At 35.3% G+C, this 23,142-nt stretch overlaps 1 protein-coding gene and 1 non-coding gene across 2 annotated transcripts; one reads left to right on the top strand and one right to left on the bottom strand.

The window, feature by feature from the left end:
- Window positions 1–1,437: 1,437 nt before the first annotated feature.
- Window positions 1,438–23,129, bottom strand: MKKS (MKKS centrosomal shuttling protein). Its single transcript, XM_012780820.2, has 4 exons — window positions 22,078–23,129; window positions 19,058–19,233; window positions 17,988–18,098; window positions 1,438–15,821 (listed from the first exon to the last, which is right to left on the bottom strand). The coding sequence occupies exons 1-4, from the start codon at window positions 23,060–23,062 to the stop codon at window positions 15,384–15,386; spliced, it is 1,710 nt and encodes a 569-aa protein (XP_012636274.1). The 5' UTR covers window positions 23,063–23,129; the 3' UTR covers window positions 1,438–15,383.
- Window positions 15,840–15,901, top strand: LOC142861484 (U7 small nuclear RNA). The gene has a single exon (XR_012912710.1). It is a non-coding gene; the product is annotated as a U7 small nuclear RNA (small nuclear RNA).
- Window positions 23,130–23,142: the final 13 nt, after the last annotated feature.

Here is a 23,142-nt window from a genome sequence, read left to right as displayed (position 1 = left end):
CTTTGAAACTTCCCCCACCTTTCTGAGGACTGAAACCTACATCCCTGCCTCAGGCCAGTGGTTGGGAGGAGCAGGAAGAAGCCCGTTAGTTCTTATCCCAGGCAGCACCAGCCCCCAACGGTGGGCAGTTGGCAGAGTTTACAGGCTTTGTTTTTGGCAAAGATGGGGTGATTTGAATAGTTAACCACAACAGGCTAGAACTGAGGGGCCCTCCCTTTAAAAGTTCTGTATTTCTGCCTATGTTCAGGAAATCTGGATTTTGAGACAAGATGGTCTGCCATTTTTCCTCCTTTGCTGGAAAATACAAAAATATTGTTTCCTCCTCCCCAAACCAATTTTTCTCATTCTTCTGATGCGGCCTCAAGGACAAGTGCTGAGTTTTTCAGTAACAACATAAGGTCTATGTTTCTTCTGCTTAAATCTGGCATGTGCTTTGACTATACTGCCAGTGATGCTCAGTGACTCCTGATGCTGGGCCATAAAGGGTGATGCAAATTCTGCCAGGTTTCTCCTGGGACACTTGCTCTTGAAACCCAGACCCCGTGCCGTGATGAAGCCCCGGCCAGGTGGAAAAGCCACCTGTATTTAATAGGTGTTCTGGCTGACTGGTCCTGCTGAGGTTGTAGAGTTCAGCAGCATCCATTCTTAGACACCTGAGTGAGGAAGACATCAAGAGGACTCTGGCCCCAGCCGCCGTCTGACTGCAACCGCAAGAGCGAATCCTGACTGAGCACTACCCACCTGAGCCCAGTGCATCTCCAAAACCACGAGAGACATAACAATACGAATCATGGTTGCTGATTTATACCAGGGCAGTTGGTTTTTCGGCAACGGGTAACAGATACACAGAGATCTCCCAAGACTGAAATTTTGCTGCCTGATGCCAGCCTTGGGAATACAAACTAGATGAATGCACCCGATAAAGTGAATGTGCTGGAGAATTGGGAGCCTGTACTGCACCTCCAGCTTCCTCATTATCCCTGCAGGACCTTGAGCAAGCCCTGCCATCTTTTTGGCCTCTGGTTTCCCATTTGTTAATGGATGGGGCTGATCTGTTAAAGGAAGGTCCTTTAACCAAGTTTCTTGGTTATTCCTTTCTCAGGTATTAAACTTCCATGGTTTATACTTCTACAAGAGAGAAAATGAAAAACTGGTTCATTTGACATGTCATACTGCAGTTAAAGGAAAAAAAGAAAAGGCTCAGCTCACAGGGTGATCAATCTTCATTATCCATTTTGAGGAAGAAAGAATAAAATTGTCAGCAGTTCTACTATAGGCTAAGATTGGAGCAAATGGGTTTGGAATATTCAAACCTGATCAGGAAGCACTTTTCATGCAGAAAATGTTGTTGGTCTTTTCTTAAATGTTCTGCTTTGGACAATTACCTGTCACAGATGATTTTCCTTCTATCTTTCTGAGGCTGATTTAAACCAAACTCTTTGATTTCTAAGCAAAGGCTTTCAATGTTAAGAAGCTAAATACATTCCTGTGCTTTGGGCTTCTTATGTCCCTCCAGTGCTCCCGGGCGTCCTTTTCACTTGTGCTGATGGTGGCTGATTCTTGTCCTTGATATTCCTCTGGGTAGATTTTAAAGTAAGAGAAACTAAGAAATGATGAAGACAGGTGGAGGAGGCAAGAGAAGTTTTGTTTTATTGTCCACAAAGTGATTTATGCTGATTGTTAAATAATATGGACTTTTTTTCCTTCACTTCATTTTTCTTCCCTCATTTCTCTCATAAATGAGAAGTATTTTTCGGCTTTTGCTTATCTTTGCTTGTTGTTGCCAGGTGTTTTTAACTCGAGCTTGTTTACATGGTATTTCTATGGTAGGATGGTTTCAACAATTTTTCCATCCAATGCAGGAAAAGGAGGAGTTTGCACTGGGAGATGGATACAAATTCTTGAATCCATCTATCATCTTGTTTATGAGCACTGGTTGCAGATATGAATAAGGGGATGCAGTTGGGAAGTATACATTTTAAAAACATTTTGAAGTATGTAAGCATTAATACCTTCCCTTCTCCCCCTCCACCATCAAATATATCCCACATTAATTCTGATCACACGTGCATATGGTTAACTGATCTGTGACAAAGGTGGCTTTGCAGGGCAATGGAGAAAGAATGGTCTTTTCAATAAGTGGTTCTTGGCCAAATGGCTATCAATATGCCATGTATCTCCCCTTCACATCTTACACAAAAATCGATTCCAAATGAATGCAGATCTAAGTATGAAAGGCAAAATAATAGAGCTTTTTGTAAAAAAAACAAAACAAACAAACAAAAAAAAAACCAGAATGTTGTCATGACCTTGGACAGGCAAAATGTTTTTAGAAACAATACAAAAGAACTTGCCATAATGAAAAGAATTGATTAAATTGGACTATATTACAATTACAAATTTCCATTCATCAAAAGACACCATAAAGGGAGTTAAAACGCAACCCACAGAAAGGACGAATATTTGCAATACACATATCCAACAAAAGACTTTTATACAGAATGTATAAAGAATTCCTATAAATCAACAAGAAAATAAAACAGGATGATCTGGTAGAAACTGGCAAAAGATGTGAACAAACCATATCTTGCAAAAGATAAATTCAAAGACATTATCTAAATGGCCAATAAACACTTGAAAATGTGCTCAATGTCATGAGTGGAATGCAAATTTAAACCATACACAAATTAAAATCCACCAGAATGGCTGAAGTTAAAAAAGACAGAAAACTTGAAAGGATGGGTAGGATTCAAAGCAACTGGAACTCTCACACACTGGTAGTTTGAGTAACTCTTTGGCCACATCTGCTTAGGATGACTATAAGCATATAGTCATGTTCTAGCAATTCCACTTGTAGTTATATACCCAATAGAAACATGTATATATGTCAATCAAAGGATATGTATGAGAATGTTGTTAGAAACACTATTCACAATAGCCCCAAATTGAAAACAACCCAAATGTCCATCAACAGGAAGATGGAGAGATGAATAAATTGTGGTCTATTTAGACAACACAATATGAAACAGTCATGAGAATGAAACATCTAAAATGACACAGAACGACATAAATGAATCTCACAAAAATAATGGTGAGTGAAAGAAACCACATGCAAAGAATTCTTACTGACTGTGCCAGTCCATTTATATAAAGCACAAGAAACAAGCATAGTTAACTCAGGTGTTAGAAGTCGGGATAGCAGTTTCTCTTGGCAGAGGTTGGCAACTGGAGGGAGACACAGAGGAAGAGTATCCTGTTTCTTCATCTGGGTGCTGGTAACATATGTGTGTTCAGCTTATGGACATGCATCTAGCAGCACATTTATGTGCACTTTTCTCAATGCATGTTATAATTTCATAAAGCATAAAACAAAACACAACAGAGATACTGTCCAATCTTCTGGAAGATTCCAGCTCACAGTGTAATTACAGGTATTGTATCTAATAGGTGTGTATGTTCTTAAAAATGATAGAGTTAATCAAATTTGGGTTATTTATCATAACTGCTCAAGTGAAAGCAGCTATTTATAGAAAGGCTGAAGCAAATCCTTTGATGAAATGAAAAATTATTGCTGATGATATTTCAGAGTTCGGATGTTCTCAAAGTATGCCTCTTCTAAAATCCCCTTTCACACTGAGACACTCCTATCAATAGATGCAAAATAAAATTAAATTCTGTTCATGTGGGATCCTGTAACAAATTCTCCAGCTGATTCTTATGCCAGTGAAAGTCTGCAAACCATTGCTTCAGACCAGGTTGCAGGTTGCAGCCAGCTGTGATTACCAACCTAGCTTATCTACTTGATTTATCTATTAACTTAGAGGCCTTTTTGACAAGATACAAGGAGGGTTCCAATTATGGATTACATCTTTGGATTTTATGACCAGAGAAAGTATTAATAATAAAAATAAATGTTTCTCTCTCTTTCTCGTTCCTGGGCCTTTTCCCTATTTATCTTTTCCTCTGTTATTTTTTCATATAGTTTTACATTTTCTTCCTTTTACAATCCCCACTCTTGAACTCTGTGCAGCTATCGTGTTAGTTTGGAACTCCTGGGTGCTGAGCAATATGCACCCAATATGATGAATGTACCACGAGAAGCGCTTCCCTCTGCACGCTTTGTCTAAACTTGGCAAGGCAATTGTCTGTTCACCTCCAAGGCCCAGCTCAGATGGCCTTTCCTTGGTGACCCTGCCTTGACTGCATCCTTTGTCCCCAGACAGATTTGATTACAACTTCATTTCCTCTCTTCTGACAGCTTGAACCTGCAGGTACCCCATAGCTTCACCAAGGCATTTATCACAGGGTATGTACCAGATATTTAAGAGCCTACCCTAGGTCCCACCAGCATGGAGGCCTTCTGAAGGCTGTCATTGTCTTGTTTTCCCTTTATCATTTGTCCCCCAATATCTAGCACAGAGTAGGTGCTAAATGGTTTTTGAATCAATGAAATGAATGCAACGAATCTTTGCTGCAAGCATTCACATAATGGGTCTAATCTCCACAGTACAGGGGCAAGGAGTGTGTATGGGCATTTGGGTGGTGTGGGGGTGTAGAGAGAGGTGAACGAACTCAGGTCCCTATCTTTGAGGCAGCAGGTCTGATAATTGCAGCAAAGCAGACCAACTGTGGGTGAAGATGTGGGAGACAGGCATGCACACTTACTGCTGATCAAGGCATAAAATGGCACAACCACTTTGGCAATTCCTGGTAAAGACTGTACCAGGGGAATTATTCTACTAGTTCCTTCTCTCTCTTGATTCCTAGTGGTCAAGTCTCACCCCAAAGGCAGGGAAGAGAGGTGGAGGGCAGAGATCTAAGAAAGAGCACAAGATTTGTTTCAAGTTCAGTAATATCTGCAAAATTTCTACCCTTGGGAAGATTTAGTCTAATAAACATACTTCCTGTTGGCTTTAACCAACTTCTGAAAAATACTAGGTTCCTTTTTTCATTATGTAGGCAATATATGCTCACTGTAAATAATTTTAAAATACAGAAACATTGAAAGATAGTCACCCATAGTTTCATTACTCAGAGAAAATAATGATTAATATTTTTATGTAATTTTTTCTTTGTAGTTAGGAATAAGACTGAAAATTAATAATATAATTCAAAAGACACATCTAAATATTTCAATCATTTACATATGTTTAAAATGTGTGAAGTGATGTGGGGTTGTTCAGAGTTACATAGGACTTCTAAAAGTCTTGGTAACAGGAGAGTATAACTGAGCAAAATGAAACTTTTCCTCTTTATAAAGTATTTTTTTTAGAATCAAATCACTTGTTCTTATTTACAGAGTGGGCATGCCAAAGTCATTATAGTTTTATCATGTTGACATTAAATTTCATAAAAGTTATGCAGTTTTGTGGGCAGGTCTGATAATATTAAGCCAACCAAATGTTTTAAAGATTAATAATAATATGCTCTTCAGAGATCAGTCTGGTTAACTGTACCTTGAATTTAGAACTGCACGATGGCTGTTTGATGTACCTTTAGGCAGGTTTATTTCCATAGAGATTGGAGATATAAAAGCAAGACAATGGCAGTGGTTTCCACTTCACTGAAAATAAAAGTAATATTTATTTTAAGAGTAGTACTCATTAAAGTTTACATTATTCTATTTAGATGGCAAGCTGTTATTAACCGGAAGCAAAATGCTATTTGTAGCACATGCACAGGGTCATTATTAACCATGCAAGACTAGCATTTTTGTAGCTTTTCAGACACATACCCCAATTTGGTTTGGTTATTCCTGATATTTTTGAAACTTGCTTGATACATTTTAGGATGTAAATTTCAAACAGGAAAATCCAAAAAATATTTCTTGTTTGGAATTGGCAAGTCTATGTTACATTAATAGTTTTTTCAGAGAATCAATTTGAATAATACAATTTAATGGTTTAAAATTTTATAAAAGTGAAATAAAGCCTATAAATTAAATTTTTTATATATTACTCATTTTCTTATAAATTCAAGCAATTGAGGACATTACTGACTTTATCCCAAAAGATATGTTTCTTAGCCAGTAGAGCAGAGTATAAATTTGTAAGACTTGGAAAATCACATACACAAAATAAAAGAAGTTTCATCCTGGCCTGTTACTATTCAAATTGTATTGGCAGTCTTAGCCAATGCAATGAGGTGTAAAAAGAAAGTGGGAAACACAAATATCATTATTAGCCAATGATATGGCTGTTTTTAACTCCAAAGGCCAAGAGACTCAACTAAATTATTGAATTAGTAACAGAATTCAGTAAGGAATTTGAATAAAAATTTAACAGGCAAAAATCAATACCCTTTTTATAAGTCAGTTATATCCAATCAGAAAATGATTCCATTTATAATAACAAAAAACTCACAGAATATCTAGGAATAAATTCAACAAAAGAAACATGCAAGGTACATAATGAAATAAACAAAAAACTATAAAAGTATTAAAGAAGTAAATAAAACTCAAGCGGAGAGATATACCATTTTTTTCAGGATGAAAAGCCTAAATATTATACAAGTGTCAATTATACAAATAATGGAATTCCAATTAAAAATCTTCAAGAATTTTCATGGAATTTGTCAAGCTGATTCTAAAATTTATCTGAATCTCCAGAATGTAGATCAGTGCCCAATACATAGTAAGAGTGTGATAAACGTATGTTGATTTAATGAATCAGTGAATGCACTGTTTCAAGACCACTCTCTTAGTCTATTTGTGTGGCTATAAAGGAATACCTGAAGATGGGTAATTTATAAATAAAAGAGGTTTATTTGGCTCATGGATCTGCATGGCCCCAGCATCTTCTTCTGGTGATGGGCTCAGGCTATTCCCACTCATGGTGGAAGGGGAAGGGGAGCTGGAGTGTGGAGAGATCACATGGTGAGAGAAGAAGAGGCAAGTTTTGGGGGGAGATGCCAGGCTAGATGTTGAATAAATGAATGGAAGATGGAAGCTGGGCAGAACAAATAAATGCACAATGACTTCATAGCGTAGGCAATCAATAGGTCTTCACTGAATGAATGAGGAGAAACTTAATCTGGTTCTAAGAAAGTAAGAATCACGGGTCTAAAAACCAACTGCAAGTGCCCTATATTTAATTTCATATTTTTGAAACTGTTTCCAAAGCAGAGACCTAATATGACATCAATGAATTCATTATAATGAAAATGAAACCAGAAAGGATTCGAGTATGAGATTCATCTATGAGGGAAATCAGGAATTAATTATAGTATAAAATGACAAAGATATTTCTTATAAAACTCAATAAAGAGCAAAAAAGAGTATTTAAACAAGAACTTGAATTCATCTGTGTTTTAAAGACCTTGGTTTCATATGCTATGAATATTAAGATAAAATTTTCCATTATACTTTATCATCAAGTAAAAGTAGCCTAATTTAATAAATGTTCATGCATAGTAAATTCATAAGTAAAATAAATAAGAATGGTTGATAATTTCTCTTGAGAAATTGATAGGAATTTCTGTTTTAGTTTTAAAAAGTTCTTTAATTTTGACAAGTAACCCAAGAATATCTAAGTTGTTGTATGATTGTAAAATAGATTCCAACTTATCTCACATATATTTATTCATTTCTCACAGCCAAAAATATAAATAAGAGTAAAAGCATGCAAAATAATGGTTTTAATAATATTTTAAGCATCACTGGGAATAAATTTTAATTATTTATTGACAAAAATTCAATCCATTTTTCTTAAATCCAGGGAATATTAAATTCCTTCATAATGAAATCATCTACTCAATACTCATACATATATCTGGTGCACTGATAAAAAGTTCACATCAATCTATATTCCTAGTGGACCAAGGCTGTCAAGGAGAATCAATAAATATGCCCATTTACTAAATCTCACTCCTAACACAACCTAAGATAATTATAAGATTATGCCCAGTAAAGTTACTAAGGCTATGAGGACTTTAAATTTAAGTAAATGATAGAGTATCCTTGTAACCATTCCACCTAACTCACAAATTTGTAGTTTTGCCTTATCTCACTCAGTTAAATTTTTAAAACATTATTAATTTTTTTTTTAATTTCTAAAATAATGTGGGATTGTCAGCTTCTTGGAATTTATTGGAAGATTTTGCCCAGTGCCCATTTATTGAGTGCTGATTATGTGCCAGGCTCTTTATGTAGTAAGAGCTTTTAATTCATTTCATTTACTCTTAAAAACAACCACATGAGGGTAAGAAGCTCACAGAAGTTAGAGTTTACTCAAGTATTGAAACCATGGTCTCTGCTGGGCGTGGTGGCTCACTGCTGTAATCCTAGCACTCTGCAAGGCAAAGGCGGGCGGATTGCTTGAGGTCAGGAGTTTGAAACCAACCTGAGTGAGACCTCGTCTCTACTAAAAATAGAAAAAAATTAATTGACCAACTAAAAAGATATATACAAAAAATTAGCCGGGCATGGTGGCGCATCCCTATAGTCCCAGCTACTGGGGAGGCTGAGGCAGTAGGATTGCTTGAGCCCAGAAGACTGAGGTTGCTGTGAGCTAGTCTGGCGCCACGGCACTCACTCTAGTCTGGGCAACAAAGTGAGACTCTGTCTCAAAAAAGAAAGAAAAATAAATAAACCGTGGTCTCCCTCTCTTCAAAACACCAGAATTCTCAGATATATTCTCAAACTTCCTTTCATCTATATAAATTGCCTGGGTGCACTTATTTCCTCAAATCTGTAGAAGTCTATAAAACACACCACCAACTTTAAATATAATTTTTTTTGTGGGGAAAAGAAAAACCAAATAATGTACACTTTGATTTTAAGACACATTCCAATCTTAGAAAAGTTAAATGTGAAAAAAAAATTACCTCATAGATATTAAAAGTATCTATGATTTATTATCTCTATTAGCAGCCAATAGAATTTATGGTCTTTCAAAAATATAGAAATATATTAATGGACGTTTAGTAATGGAAAACCATTCTATTCAAAATAGCAACAAAACAATGAAATACTTAAAATTAATATAAAAAGTTTTAAAATCTATAATGAATAACTTTAAAATATTAATAAAGTTCATGCAATAAGATCTGAATAAATGAAATGACTACCATATTCTTGAGTGGAAACATGTACTAACTGCAAAAATGTTAATTTTTCTACAAATTAACATATAAACCTAAACGATTCCAATTATAATTCATTTTATAATTGCACGAAATGACCTATATGTTCATATTCAAGAATAAAACTTAAAAATAGCCAAGAGATGTATTTAAAAGAAAAATAGTGAAGTAGGGAATTCCTTTACCAGATACTAAAAATTTTATTATGCCATTATAATCAATAGGTATGGTATTGGTTTAAGAATAGGCAAAGAAATCAGTGGAAGAGAAAAGACAAGGAGCAATTGTCCCTTAGAGCCTTTGGGGGATCACTGCTTTGCTGACACCTTGATTTCAGACTTCTAACCTCCAGAACTAGGAGAGAATACATTTCTGTTGTCTTAAGTCGCCATGTTTATGGCAATTTGTTATGGCAGCCCTTGGAAACTAATTCACCATCCCATTGATGCTTAAAGAGTTAGGTTAGAAGATGGTCAAAACTCAAGGGCAATAGTTTGTTTACTGTTTTGAATTCATCATATGACATAGGTGTTTTGCTGCTGCTTGTGAGTGACAAATCAATACAAAGGTAGAAAACTGTGCCATTAAGAAAGCATCCTGTTTAGCTTGGGGATGTGCAGCTGGTTGGAAAATTGAGACCATGAAGAGAGGCTATGCATTTGCTTTAAAATTTTACTTGATATGTTCATATCTGTAATGCTGCATATGAGAAAATAAATATAAAAATATAAATGTGTATGAGAAAGATAAACTTACTGATAGAAATGTGAAAACCATTAAGAAGCATCTGACTAAAGTATACCATAAATAGAAAGACAATATAGACTCTGTAATGGCTTTCCAAATGTTGCATCAATATACTCTAATCACAGTGTGAGAGTGCTTATTTGCCTGAACCTTTCCCAATACTGGTTATTATCTTTGCTAATTTAATGACTGAAAATGACTCTCCTTTTTTTTAAATTTACATTTTAAAAATTATCAATGAGGGTATAATGTATGTATATATTCTTTCCATTTTCAGTACACTTGGACCCAGAAATCCTAATTCTATTTATTTATCTTGAGTAAATAATCAGGGATGTATGAGAAAAGGATTATATACATGTTCACTGCGTTGTTGCTCATACAAAAATTGAAACAAGCCTAAAGGTTTACTAATACCAAGCTCTTTAACTAAATTATGGCATAATCTCTACAACCAAAATTTCTTCAGGCATTAAAATGGTATAGTGGTAGAATGTGTACTAATTGTACATATTTATGATGTTCATGGCATGTTAAGTAAAAGGAACAGATTATAAAACAGAACGGAGCATACTGTATGATTATCTTTTTGGAAAAGTACATGTAGAAAGTTAACAGAAAAATGGATATAAAATATAAAGTGTTTATCTCTGGATAGTAGGACTATACTTAACTTTATTTTCCTTTTGTATGTGTATAGGATTCACAGTTCCCCAATTTTCTATTACAACATAATGTTGATATTAATTTTATAACTAACTTTTTAAAGTTTATAATTAACTTTTTTAAAAAAATATTTTAAAAATATTTTTAAAAATTTAAAAATGATGACTTTTAAAAATGTCATCATAAAATGATCAGCTTCTTGATGTCAGAGACTATGAACAAATAGTTTTTTTTTTTCCTTTCCTCCAATACTATTAACTATTGTCTGGCAAACAAAAAGAGCTCAATTAAAACTTCCCAAAATGAAACCACAATACTCCAAATTAAAACAATAGGGCCAAAATGGGATGTTTGTTATAAATATTTCCTCAATGTGAATTTTAACAGGAGATTGTCAAGCTGTTTTATTTCCCTCTAAATTCACAATTTATTACTGGTATTAGTATTCCAAGGTGTTTAGTGTGCCAAGTCTAATCATTTATCCAATGAAAGGTTTAATTTACACATAGGAATAGTTTTCAGAGACTGCATTCTCTTTTATGAGTATCACTATATTCTAATGAAGAAGCATATAAATTTACTCGTAATTCAAAAATACAGGGCAACATTGGGTTTAGATGCATCTAAATTCAAATTTTGTAGGTGAGTGGCAAAAATTTCCAAGGATTATGAGACACCAAAGTTACTAAAGGGGACCACTTAACTAGATGAAAATATTATAAAGATATCAGATATTCAATATTGACTTTTCCTTCAGAGTAAGAGAGAGATTTATTTAGACAGCTGAAACAGGGCTCTGTAAGAGATGTTTAGTCTCTCTGACTATTCCCCAAAGATTATCACAAAAGTATAACCTAACTAATTGGATGTTTGGACAGGGTCTGCATTGATTATGAGAGTGACTTTTGTACATGATACTCCTAAATAATAACCTGTATAATTGATGTGACTGTAAACAATATTATTCGATTTTAAAGTTATCCAAAGAACTGTTCAACAGCATAAAAATACAGAGTGTGATGGCTGGTATAGGGGTGCTTAAAATTTCTCTTCTATCATGTGAATACCAGCTTTGATGATACAAATTAAATAAGTTCAAAGATATTTATGATAAAAGATACTAATAATATATAATTTAAGTATCTTCTCTAAAATACTCCACTTTTCAGTAAAATGCTTTAGTCTAACTGTTGATATAAAATGTCTAACATACAAAGATTCTCTAGTATAGTACAAATGAAAGAATTAAGGAGTGGGATATTTATAAGCCCAAATAAGTGTTTTGACTTACAAGGTTCTTTTAATTTGCTTTAGTTCTCCACTTTTTTTCTTGCTGACAAAATCCTACCCTCTTTTGACTAATAAGATGATAATCCCGTTGAACCCCTCTGGCTCAATAATCTTTCATGCTACATGTCCTACGAGTCCTACAAAAGTATTGAACAGCTGTCACTGACTTCATTCTCTCCTGCATACTCTTCCTATCCTTTTGAATAGCCATATCAGGGTTTCCTGTTCCATCTCCTGAGGTACCTTATAATGCAATATTCAGACCTCAATCTTACGTTAAGTCACAAAACAGTGCCTGAGGCTTAACTTAGTTATTTTTTCTTGTCATTTATTGCTGCCAAAATGAACTTCTCTGAAATTATTTTCAACAAGAATTTTCATCTCATGTTTTACTATCCGAGTTTGAATGGTTTTCTTGAACTATTATGGAAGGTGTTGTTCCCCCCCACCCCCATCGCCATTTCCAGTATTTTCTATTAAGGATCATTATATCTTCAGGAAACACAAATGAATTCATAAAAATATTTCAATAAATGACATATTCAGAATGACAACACTGATGTTTCACCAAGGAATGTAGTTCAATTATATGGCAAAGCTAAAAATGACAGAGGTAAAAATGGCTATCATGAAAAGTGGAGATCCCTAGTCTGTAAAGTCAATCGGAGAAGTTCACCATGTCACCGCTCCTTGGAGGAACTTGGAAATGCAGTATAGAGCCAAGGACAACCAGGACAATTCCCATATTCTTAGGTGACATACTTTCTTCAGTGACTGTGAAAAAACCCCATTATAAACACGTGTGATGAAGAATAGTTCTTTTATGTTTGGGGGTGACAGTGAAAACACAAAAGCATGGCATCAAGAATGCTTTTGTCCACTTGTATGACCAAGTATTCAGTAAGTAGTTACAAATAAGCTTTTCCTTCTGTGTTTATTAGAAATCTATTGCTGCATGACTAAGTATGCCCCAAACTTGAGTTAAAACAAAATTTATTATCTTACAAAATTTTGTAGGTCAGGAACCAGCCTGGGAGTGGCTTAGCTAGGTCCTCCGCTTCAGGGTCTCTCATGGGGCTCCAATGGCAGGGGCTACACTCATTGCAAAGTTCCATGAGGGAGGATCTGCTTCCAAATCCACTCTTGTGTTAGTGGTAGGATTCAGTTCCTTCTGGGCCATTGGCTGGAAGCCTCCATCAACCCTTGCTATGTGGGCCTCTCCACAGGGCACTTTCCAACACGGGAGCTGGCCTCCATCACAGTGAGAGAGCAAAGGGTCAAGAGACAAGCGTCTTTTAACAACCTAATATCAGAAGTGAAATCTCATCATTCATGTTGTACTGTATTCATTAGAAGCTAGGTCCCAACCAGACCCAAAGAGCTGGGCTCCCAGGAGGTGGAATCAGTGGGAGGCATCTTAGAGGCTGCCTACACATGCAAAATACATTCCCAAGATCCCCCAAAGTTTCGCTGCATTATAGCATCAGCCCAAAGTCCAGAATCTCATCATTGAAATCAGGTCAGAGTGGCTGAGGTTCCTCCTCAGGGGTAGTTCTTTAAGTATAGTTCCTGGACCACAGTTGCTTTTTATCCGTAGACCCATGAAGCTAAAAAGACAAGTTATTTGCCCTCTACTCCCAGCATCAAATGATGGATAAGGCATAGCCATGACCATATCATTCCTCTTCACAAAACTGGGAAATGGCTGACATAAAGAGTCACTAAGTGCAGCCCACACTCAAGGGGAGGGAATTATAGCAAGGGCCTGCAAACCAGGAGGTGAGGTTCATCAGGGCCATCTTAGAAGCTGACTACCACACTGCCCTTCTACTTAATTCTAGTAATAAAAGGAGTAAAACTTTAAAGAAATATTTTATCAAGCTTGAGGCATAGCTGATTTTTCAATATATGGCATTACTTTGAGTTTGTATTACAATTTTTTCTTTGGCTCTGAGTAAAAATTCTTTTTGATTACAAGAATATTGGAGGAAACTGTTCAAAAATTCTATTTCCTTTTATCATGGCTATAGATCTGATCACTAACTTTTAGGTTGCTTCATTTTCCAAAAAGTTCCAAAATGTTTTCCTAAAGTTTAATATAACATCTGTTACAGCTCTATATATTCCTTTAGCTGCATTCTATATTTCTTCTTTAATTTATAAAATCCCTAGCATTTGCATAAAATTCAAATTACATTCTTTGGTGAAATAGCAGAGCCTACTTTGAATATGGGAGCTGTTCTAGTTTCTTTTTGCACTATTGACTGAACTAGAGAAATAATTCCAGTTCCTTTCTCTGTGCTGTTTTCTAAAGTCCTGGTAAAATATTCCTTATTTTCCTTCCTTTTCTATCAGTCTAAAACAGTGGTTCTCAACCAAGGACAGTTTTGTTCTTCAGGGTACATTTGGCAATGTCTGGAGACATTCTTGGTTGTCACGACTGGGGTGAGCTACTGATATTTAGTGGTAGAGGCCAAGAATACTGCGAAACAACTTACAAGGCAAGGGTCAGCACCCACACAACAAAGAATTATCTGGCCCAGAAAGATAATAGAGCCAAAGGTGAGAAACCTGGTCTAAAACAAACCAGTTCTTCCTCCCACTTTAAATGTGAAGACATTACAGAGTTATTTCAGCCTTCGTTATTATATAAACTTACTTTTTTTCTCTAACCACACATTTCCTCAAAATAACAAAAATGTGGAACAGTGATACAAACTAACAACTGCGGGCAAAGCAGGTTCAACATCAATTACCTAACCACTGAATAATATAGTCTGAGATAAAAAGCATGGAGAACAGTGAAATTTTACTACATATGCAGTTTGAATACTTATTTTGATTAAGAAATATATACTGAATGCTTTGTGATACTTTGCATTCTAATTTTGTATTTTATTTATTTATTTATTACTTATGAGACAGAGTCTTGCTCTGTTGCCTGGGGTAGAGTGTAGTGGCATCATTGTAGCTCACTGCAGCCTCCAACTCCTGGGCTCACGTGATCCTCCTGCCTCAGCCTCTTGAGTAACTGAGAATACAGACACATACCACCATGCCCAGCTCATTTTTCTGTTTTGAGTAGAGATGAGGTCTCTTGCTCTCACTCAGGTTGGTCTTGAACTCATGACCTCAAGCGATCCTCCCACCTCGGACTCCCAGAGGGCTCAGATTATAGGCGTGAGCCACCACACCCAGCCTAATTTTGTCCTTTAAACATATGTAATTGCTAACTACAAAATATCTATAATAAGTATATCTAAACTAGAGCAAGGATTAGGACTTTTTTATTTCTGTATATTCTTCGCATGATGTCAAAATAACAACAAAAAATTAGAACAACATACTGTGGTCACTGTGGAATCCCTAATGTTATTATAATATCTTTAATAACAATGCTTCATATTTTTATTTTATTTTACTTTATGGCATTTCTATTCATGAATCAGACCTTTTTTCCTTAAATAAGTATATTTATAATTTTATGAGACATCTGTTCAAGTATGCAGAACAGGCCTTTGGAAGAGAACAAACACACTCACTACTTTTCTTAATTGACACGTGACTAGTTCGTTTTGTAATATAAACATGCTATTCTATTAGTTTTTATCTTCAATGACATATGAAAGATCCAAAATCAAACTGGCTGTCTCTACAGCCACCTCTAGGCCACTAAGCTTAGCAGTGAAACAGTCCACGGTCAGGTTGCTGCCCGAGCCCACAGCTTCACGGAGAAGGCAGGCTTGTGGCGTGAAAGGCTGACATGTGCTTCTTAAGAAAGACCAGCTGAGTTCTTCCTGGCTGTTGTGTAATCCACAGCCACACTGTGAAAGCAAATCTGGCCAGTTAACAGAGGGAGAATCTGCCTGAACTGACCAAAAGTGTCCATACTTCATGTCAGTGAGAATTTCACCTCCGTCATGTTCTAAAGAGGCAGCAAGAGATGCTAGAGCACTGCAAAATGCTTCAGCAATTAGGTGAAGTTCTGTTTGAGTACATCCATCATCTTTGAGAATGCTTTCTGGCTCATTGTGAATCTAAAGAGTAATAAAACCAAGTGTTACACCTCTTTTAGAATTTGTCTAGCAGGTTTTCTGATCCTTACTGGAAGACTCCCCCCCCCAAACAAAAACAAAAAAAAAAAGAAAAAAAGAAAAAAAAGGAAAAGAAAAATAAAGAGTAATAAAACCATCAAAAACACATATAGAGCAATTAATACAAAAATCTTTAAGAAAAATAACATATGTGGTCAAAACCTTATTCATACAGTTATTATACTTACTTTAATTTGGTGTTTGACAAAATGCTAATGGGCTTGTATGGGTCAACTGGCCAGGCTGCAATCTCTTAACCTGCTGGTTAGAGTGAAAATGTATGCTACCATATTATCAGAATGAATGAATCACAATAACCCCATCATTTATTCTGATGGCCTGGTAGCACCTTCTCAATATATGAAGGACAAGGTATCATGCACATATTATAGGTTTTTATGCACACAGAGGGAAGTTCCTGAAGACTAATGTCTCAAATGAAGTACTTATTTATCTTGGAAAAATGTTTAAGTATGTTTAAAATGAGAATGCACATATTATTATTGACACCATTTAGGGACATGTGTAATTTTCACATTGGTGTTTTAAAAATGAATATTCTTATCTTTACATTAATAGAAAAGGTAATAAGACTTTAAACTGTTTTTTGGTTCCATCATTTAAAAAAGTTTATCTTAGAAGTTCCATGATAGAAAAAAAAGTTAATATATAGCTATGTGCCACATATACGATGGGAGTCCCATAAGATTATAATACCATATTTTTACTGACCTTTTATATGTTTAGATACAAACATAATTACCATTGTGTTACAGTTGCCAACAGTATTCAGTACAGTAACATGCTATACAGGTTTGTAGCCTAGGTGCCATAGGCTATACCATGTAGCCTAGGTGTGTAGTAGGCTATACACCCTAGGTTTGTCTAAGCACACTCTGTGATGTTTGCACAACAATGAAATCACCTAACAATGCATTTCTCAGAACATATCCCTGTTATTGAGTGACATGTGATTGTATTAACAAACTAATGATTGAAAAATGGTTTAAAAAATTCATATCCTAGCTATTTAAAAACAGTGACCGCTTTTTTTTAACCAGGAGGTTTGAACCAGATGGGAAAATTTCTACTGCATATTTTTTCCCAAAACCTCAATATTGTATTGTTTCTTCAAAATTCTATTCCACACACCTCCTTCTTCTGAAAAACTTTCTCCAGTTTACTGGATTTCATTTACAGATTACACTATTGTCCATTCAACATCAATAGACTGGCACAAATTTTGTTTTCATCATGTATATTCTGATGACTTTTCATGAATGGTCTTTACCTTCAAATAGACTTCAAGTTACTTGGGGAAGCAGGGTAGGGCATATCTATAGAAAAGTTTACTTTCTCTCCAATCTGAGTCACCCACTCAAAGCTCTACAGGGCCTCTCAATAACTCTCCTGTTTACCCAATGAATCAACTGCAAATATGTAGAAAACATTTATACCTTTTTGATCTATTTTCAAATAAAGTAGGTTAGTACTTATGAAAAAATTAATCAGAACTATAATGCAATAAACTTATCTGACAATTATCTGGAAGTGGAATTTCCTAGACTAATAAAAATTCTATTTAATAGAATATCATACATAAATATCAATTTAAAAATTAGAATATGGTATACAGAATGCTTTAATAAATGAAATTAATTAAGTCTTGATGCTCTTGAAGGCACTGAAGTATTTTGTAGAACCCTGGTCCTTTCATTGTGAACATCAATTATTATATTATTGTACTGCAGCAGTTGAGATCTCAAATATGAGAACTCCCAATAACAGAATGTTAGTTTCAACATGCAGTGCATGTAGACAATACTCAGAGAATGTGATCATTTACTAAAAAATTAAATTTATAATAAACATTGTAATAAAGGTATTATTTTATATGTACCTTGTTATCGTCCTCAAGTGTTTTATTTTATTTTATTTTATTTTTGTGATAACCCCAAACTGGAATCAAGTGTTTTAGAACGCAATATCTAACTTAGACTATTGAAAAATTAAGTGTTAAAGGCTCCAGGGTATTATGATTTGGCTTATTATATCATAAGATAAAAGTTGCTGAGAATGTAGATACTGTAGAGTGGATATCGGACTTACTTTGTGTCTAATATACGCAGCCAAATGAGTTTCAGTACAGCCACCTCCCAATAAAACCCAAGGTTCCTTGATTGTTAACTGCAGGACATGCAGTGCTGTTTGACATGTGAGCTAAAAAGGAAGCAAATCATCTGAATCAGACATGCACATCATATACGTGAAGAAATATAAGCATGCTCTCAAAGCCAAAGAGGCAGTGGACTCAAAGAACCTGATTTTAATTGGAAAAGAACAAAACCTGTGTTGGGAAGGTCATAAAGTGATTAATACATTTTGGAATAATAAAGATTAAAGATTAAAGAAAAATGCATTAGCCAGAACTATGTTTTCATGGATCCAAATTAACATTTTCTTTCATATGCACTTAGATGTTCAAATTGAGATTTACAAATACATGGCTGCAAGACATGCGGGTCAGCAAAGTTTACTGGTACTTCTTCTAAAAAAAAGTATTTCAGTCTAAATAAATCAGTTGTATAAATATAGAATTTATTTCAAATTGTTTTGGAAATAACAGAGCTACAACCTAACAATAGCAAATAGAAAAACACACAGACCTTTAATATTCACCAAGGGTATGTCCTTGAACATACAAGAATCTTTAAAACTTGTGACCAAGCCGATAGATTATCACTTCCCTTATGTAAAAGTTGCATGTGTTATTGCTGGCAGAGAATGACAAATGCTACTAAAGGGTGGACCATGGGTACTGACTGGGGAGCTCATTTTCCAAGTGAATAATTCATACGCATTAGCATCAAAGAGTGCATAATTCAAACTTATTTCTTAAGAAAATTAGCCACATGTCAAGGACTTTTTAGGTTTCTTGTAAATAGAAATAATAAATGGCAACACATGCCAATCTACTATAATGTCATAGGCATCTAAATTAGCTTACTGTGACTGCTTCTCTCAAGTTTTTGCTTTTGCTTTCTATACCACCTAGTGAAGTTATGGGGGAAAATAAAATCATGGCTCACTAATGTGAAGACGAAATTGTAGCACCTGTTGAGTGACTATTTAATTCCTGCCTCAGTCCCTGGATATGGAATTCAAAGTTCATTACCTACCTTTAGCTCATCCCAGGCAGTATCATTTCTGTTGCACAGAAGCAAACTGCAGATTGTTGCTTCATTAGGAATAAGATGAAAAAAATGCTTGGAGCCAAATTTTGCAGCGCACCAGTCTTTCACACTTCCATAACTACCAGGAGATATTGAACCTAGGGAGCCAATAGGCTGCGTTCCTATTTTTTAAAGTATAGAAAATACAAAATGTATAAGCAAAGGTGGAACAAGCAACCGTTCAAAATTATAGTATTTATTCCTAGCCAATATAAAAGTCCCACAAGCATATCATTTAAAATGTGAAACATAGGATAAAGAAAAAAGATGCATCATAACCTGATGGAATAAGTAGCATTCTGTTATTAAAACGATATACAAATAAAGCAGAGTTTCTTTTGGTTTACAGATGTCTTAATATCTGTTAGAAGCCATTTTGTACTCTCTTCTCACAAAAAGGCACAGAAAATTTTGCATACATTTTCAGGAAGTCCAGAAAATGTGGAAGGTCATTCAGGGATCAGAGACCCCAATTAAGAATCTAATTTGGAATAAGGATAATGTTAGGAAATAGGCTTTTTTTTTTAAATAGCATTTTCAATTTAAAACAAATAAAGCTATCCAAATAGTTATGCGGTTGAATTCCTTTGGGGCTCTATTTAGTGAGCATGTTAAGGATTATTATTATTTTTTGCCTAGCAACAGTTTGTATGTAAATAGCTACCTAAATTATGGCAAAATAAAGTCAGCGCCAAACTTATTTTGTTATTCTTTGATATATTATTTGCCTTCCTACCTGCATGGGTAAAATAGTAAAGTTTTATAAATCACAAATTAATAAAAGTATGAATAAAGAAGTTAGGATGACTTGAATTTTCCAAATTTCTATATGTAGAAGTTGTATAAGAAAAGAAGCCTACATCAAATTTCTATAAGAAATAATGCTAATTTAAAGTCTAAAGATTAAAATAATTCAGAGCTACTCATCCTTTTAGGCCAGTTTCCTCTTCTTTTAAACTAACATTTAAAAGACGTTTTCTTTCAAATTAATGGTGTTAAAATGTTTAAAAACACATTCAGCTCAAATAATTTTTAGAAAATAATCACTGAACAATTTCACTTATTTGAATATTGTTTCTTTACTTCTGAAGCCTCCAAGAATAAGGAATAAAGACTGATCTAAAATTTAAGAAATAAAAAAGACCTCCAGATTCCGGAGCAAGAAGCCCCAGCTACATGGCTTATCTGCCACTGGACGCTAAGCAAGTCACACATGTCACCTAACATTTTTGGCTCTTGTGAACAGGGATAATAATGCCTAGTTCACAAATACATCAAACCAAATAAAATGTTAAAAATGCTCTGTAAGCCCCCAACATGCTTCACAAATGCCAGTCACCTATGAACAGTAAAATCTACTACTTAACATAGATCATCAATAAATAGGAATTTTGTTTGAAGGGTTGAAAGGAGGTAATGTTAATCTAGGTACACCAGGGAAGACAGATTAGGCCAAAAACATACTCCACCTATTCTAAAAGTTTGTCTGAGCCATGTGCCTGGTAGTTGTCTTCCCCTTTTACCTTTTATCTCAAGATACAGGACTAAAGCTATGGTTATTATTGTCATATTCCAGGTATATATGGGTTAAATAACAATTGTGGGCTAGTGTGGAAACCAGTCCCCATTTACAGTACTGTTTCTATGGGGAAATATTCCTTTTTTGTTTGTTAAACAGACAGGGTCCCCCTATGTCACTGAGGCTGGACTTGAACTCCTGGGCTCAAGCAATCCTTGTCTCACCTTCCTGAGTAGCTAGGCCTATGGGTGCATACCACTGTGCCCAGCTAAAATGCTCTGTATTTGAAAAACTAAGTAATCTGAAATATCTAATATCCACAAGCTAGAAACTGCCAGATTCATGAAAAGCTAGTAGATATTTAAGGGTATGAGTCTGATCTATAACATCAATAATGAGTTCCAAAGAATAATTTCCATTATTTCTTAGTAATTTCTACTTTGACAATCATTTGAGTCTTACAAAGTCAGGGCAATAACCCAGATATTAAGGATTCGACACTTGACATACTGCTCCTTTTTGATGATTTACAAGACTATAAATAGTAAACTTTAACAATGGTTTCAGTCTAATAACTTAAAAATTGCAACAATGCAGAACTAAATGATCATCTTTCTGATAGACTGTCAAAGCAGTTAAAGGGATACTGAAAAGTGGCTCAAATCAAAACTATGCAGCTTATCATTTTTCTTTGGCTCTAATAGGTGAATATCAACCTTTTATTTGCTTTTAATTAGCTGAGTTTGTGAAATACAGTGAATTTCTTGCCTATAATTCTGTATTTTACTAAACATGTTATAGTGAATTCAACATTTTAGAATACCTATTGTGGGCAAGGACTATTATACGTGCCAAAAGTAAAAGATGATCTTGGTTCTCAAGGTCAGCTGGAAATATTTCCGATAAAGTTAAAATATAGACACATGTGCATTTCCCCTACCCTCATTAGAAACACCTATTTAGGTAGAAGTATATATGTTTGTGGGGAGTTATAATAAAAGTGATGAAAAGGGGTATTCTAGCTGCAAAATCACCTTCTAAATATAGTGTGAATTAAAAGTTCAGTAGTTTGAGGTCATAAATGTTTTGTAAATTCAAGTAGAAGAATTATGTGTAAAGGATTAAAGACTTTAGGATTGTGAGGATGTTAGATTTATCAATAACCTATAGAATATTTGTGGGTTAGAAAATGATAAAATCTGTAGTATATTTTGGGGCTGAAAAACAAACAGAAAATGACCATAATTGCTCCATTTTTAGTAAGTGAACTATATAGGATCTTTTCTAGAAACAATCTTTGCTGCCAGAAATGATACTGACACATGCTGTGAGGTTGGCAGATTCTAAAATTTTTCAAGATGTTAACAGTGACACAAACCAAGAATATCCCTGCTCAAAAAGTGTGATTTATTAACCGTAAGGGGCAAAAGCCAAGAGTGATTTTTACCTGTCACTTTACTCAAGGGTTCCATCAGGGCCACTCCAATTCTGTCTACAGCAATAACACGATGCATACTGAGCAACTGTTTCAAAGACGGGTGTATAACTTTTTGGCACAGGACAAGATCTACATGGTCACTGATCAGCTGCCTTCCTAGGTTAAGCAGCTGGTCCAGAACTGCATTTTCAAGAGAAACCCCGCAACTGACCACTACAGTTCCTTCTCCAGTATCAGAAAGGTCTCCGGATAAAGAGGTACAAAAGAGTGCCACCTTGAGGGCACCTGACTTTTTGATAGGTAATAGCTTCATTAATTGAACTTCTGACATTTCAATGAGTATTCCAGGTAATACAGTAGAATCTATAACTCTCTGACCTTTTAAAGGTACTATTATACTCTTTCCTAAAATGACGTGGTCTTCAGCATTTTCCGGAATTGTAAGCAAAAAAGCTTTCAGAATCAAAGCACTGACATGATCTATTTCCTTTCTGGTGAGCATACTGGCAGGTTTACTTGTTAATATGCTGCGCACCAAACAGAGGAGGATCTGAGTACTACTAAAGTCAACTGGGAGTCGACAACCACAGGCCTCAGACTTAAGATAATTGGTGCAGAGACGCAAAAGATGTTTATTTAATTTAATGACAGTGGTGGGTGTCAAGCCTATTCGCTGAACATTTTCAATCAGGTTGCAGCAAAGAATGGCTGTGAATAAGCCACAATCACTGAAGCAGGACACATGATTCTGCAGGGAAGTCGTCAGGATCTTTAATATGGGATGGGTGACAGAGAGGTTACTGAGCAGGGCAGAGGACTGTGAAGTTGTGCACACGTAACCTCCAAAGCCATTGTGCAGCTGCTTCAGCCTCCCCGAAGGGCCATAGCACGATGACACGATTCCTTTCCAGACAGAAAGCGTGGCCCTGACTTTCTCACTTGTCAGTGGTTCACTTTTACACAACGATGGCTTCTTAGCTTCTAAACGGGACATCTTACTTCAGGTAGTAACTTGGGAAGACAGCTTTTATTGTGTGAATCATATTTTTCTTTTCATTGCATTGTTATGTGTTT

This window comes from Microcebus murinus, chromosome 16 (assembly GCF_040939455.1).
Source record: "Microcebus murinus isolate Inina chromosome 16, M.murinus_Inina_mat1.0, whole genome shotgun sequence".
Lineage (NCBI taxonomy): Eukaryota > Metazoa > Chordata > Mammalia > Primates > Cheirogaleidae > Microcebus > Microcebus murinus.
Note: the sequence above shows the minus strand (reverse complement) of the source record. Positions and strands in the feature narration are given on the sequence as shown.

Excerpts from the sequence above, each read along its gene's own strand:
- MKKS (XM_012780820.2), bottom strand. The coding sequence starts at position 23,062 with ATGTCCCGTTTAGAAGCTAAGAAGCCATCGTTGTGTAAAAGTGAACCA. Across the intron at positions 19,234-22,077 it reads ACCCTTGAGTAAAGTGACAG|GAACGCAGCCTATTGGCTCC; the intron begins GTAAAAATCACT and ends TTTAAAAAATAG. Across the intron at positions 18,099-19,057 it reads CTGCCTGGGATGAGCTAAAG|CTCACATGTCAAACAGCACT; the intron begins GTAGGTAATGAA and ends CTTCCTTTTTAG.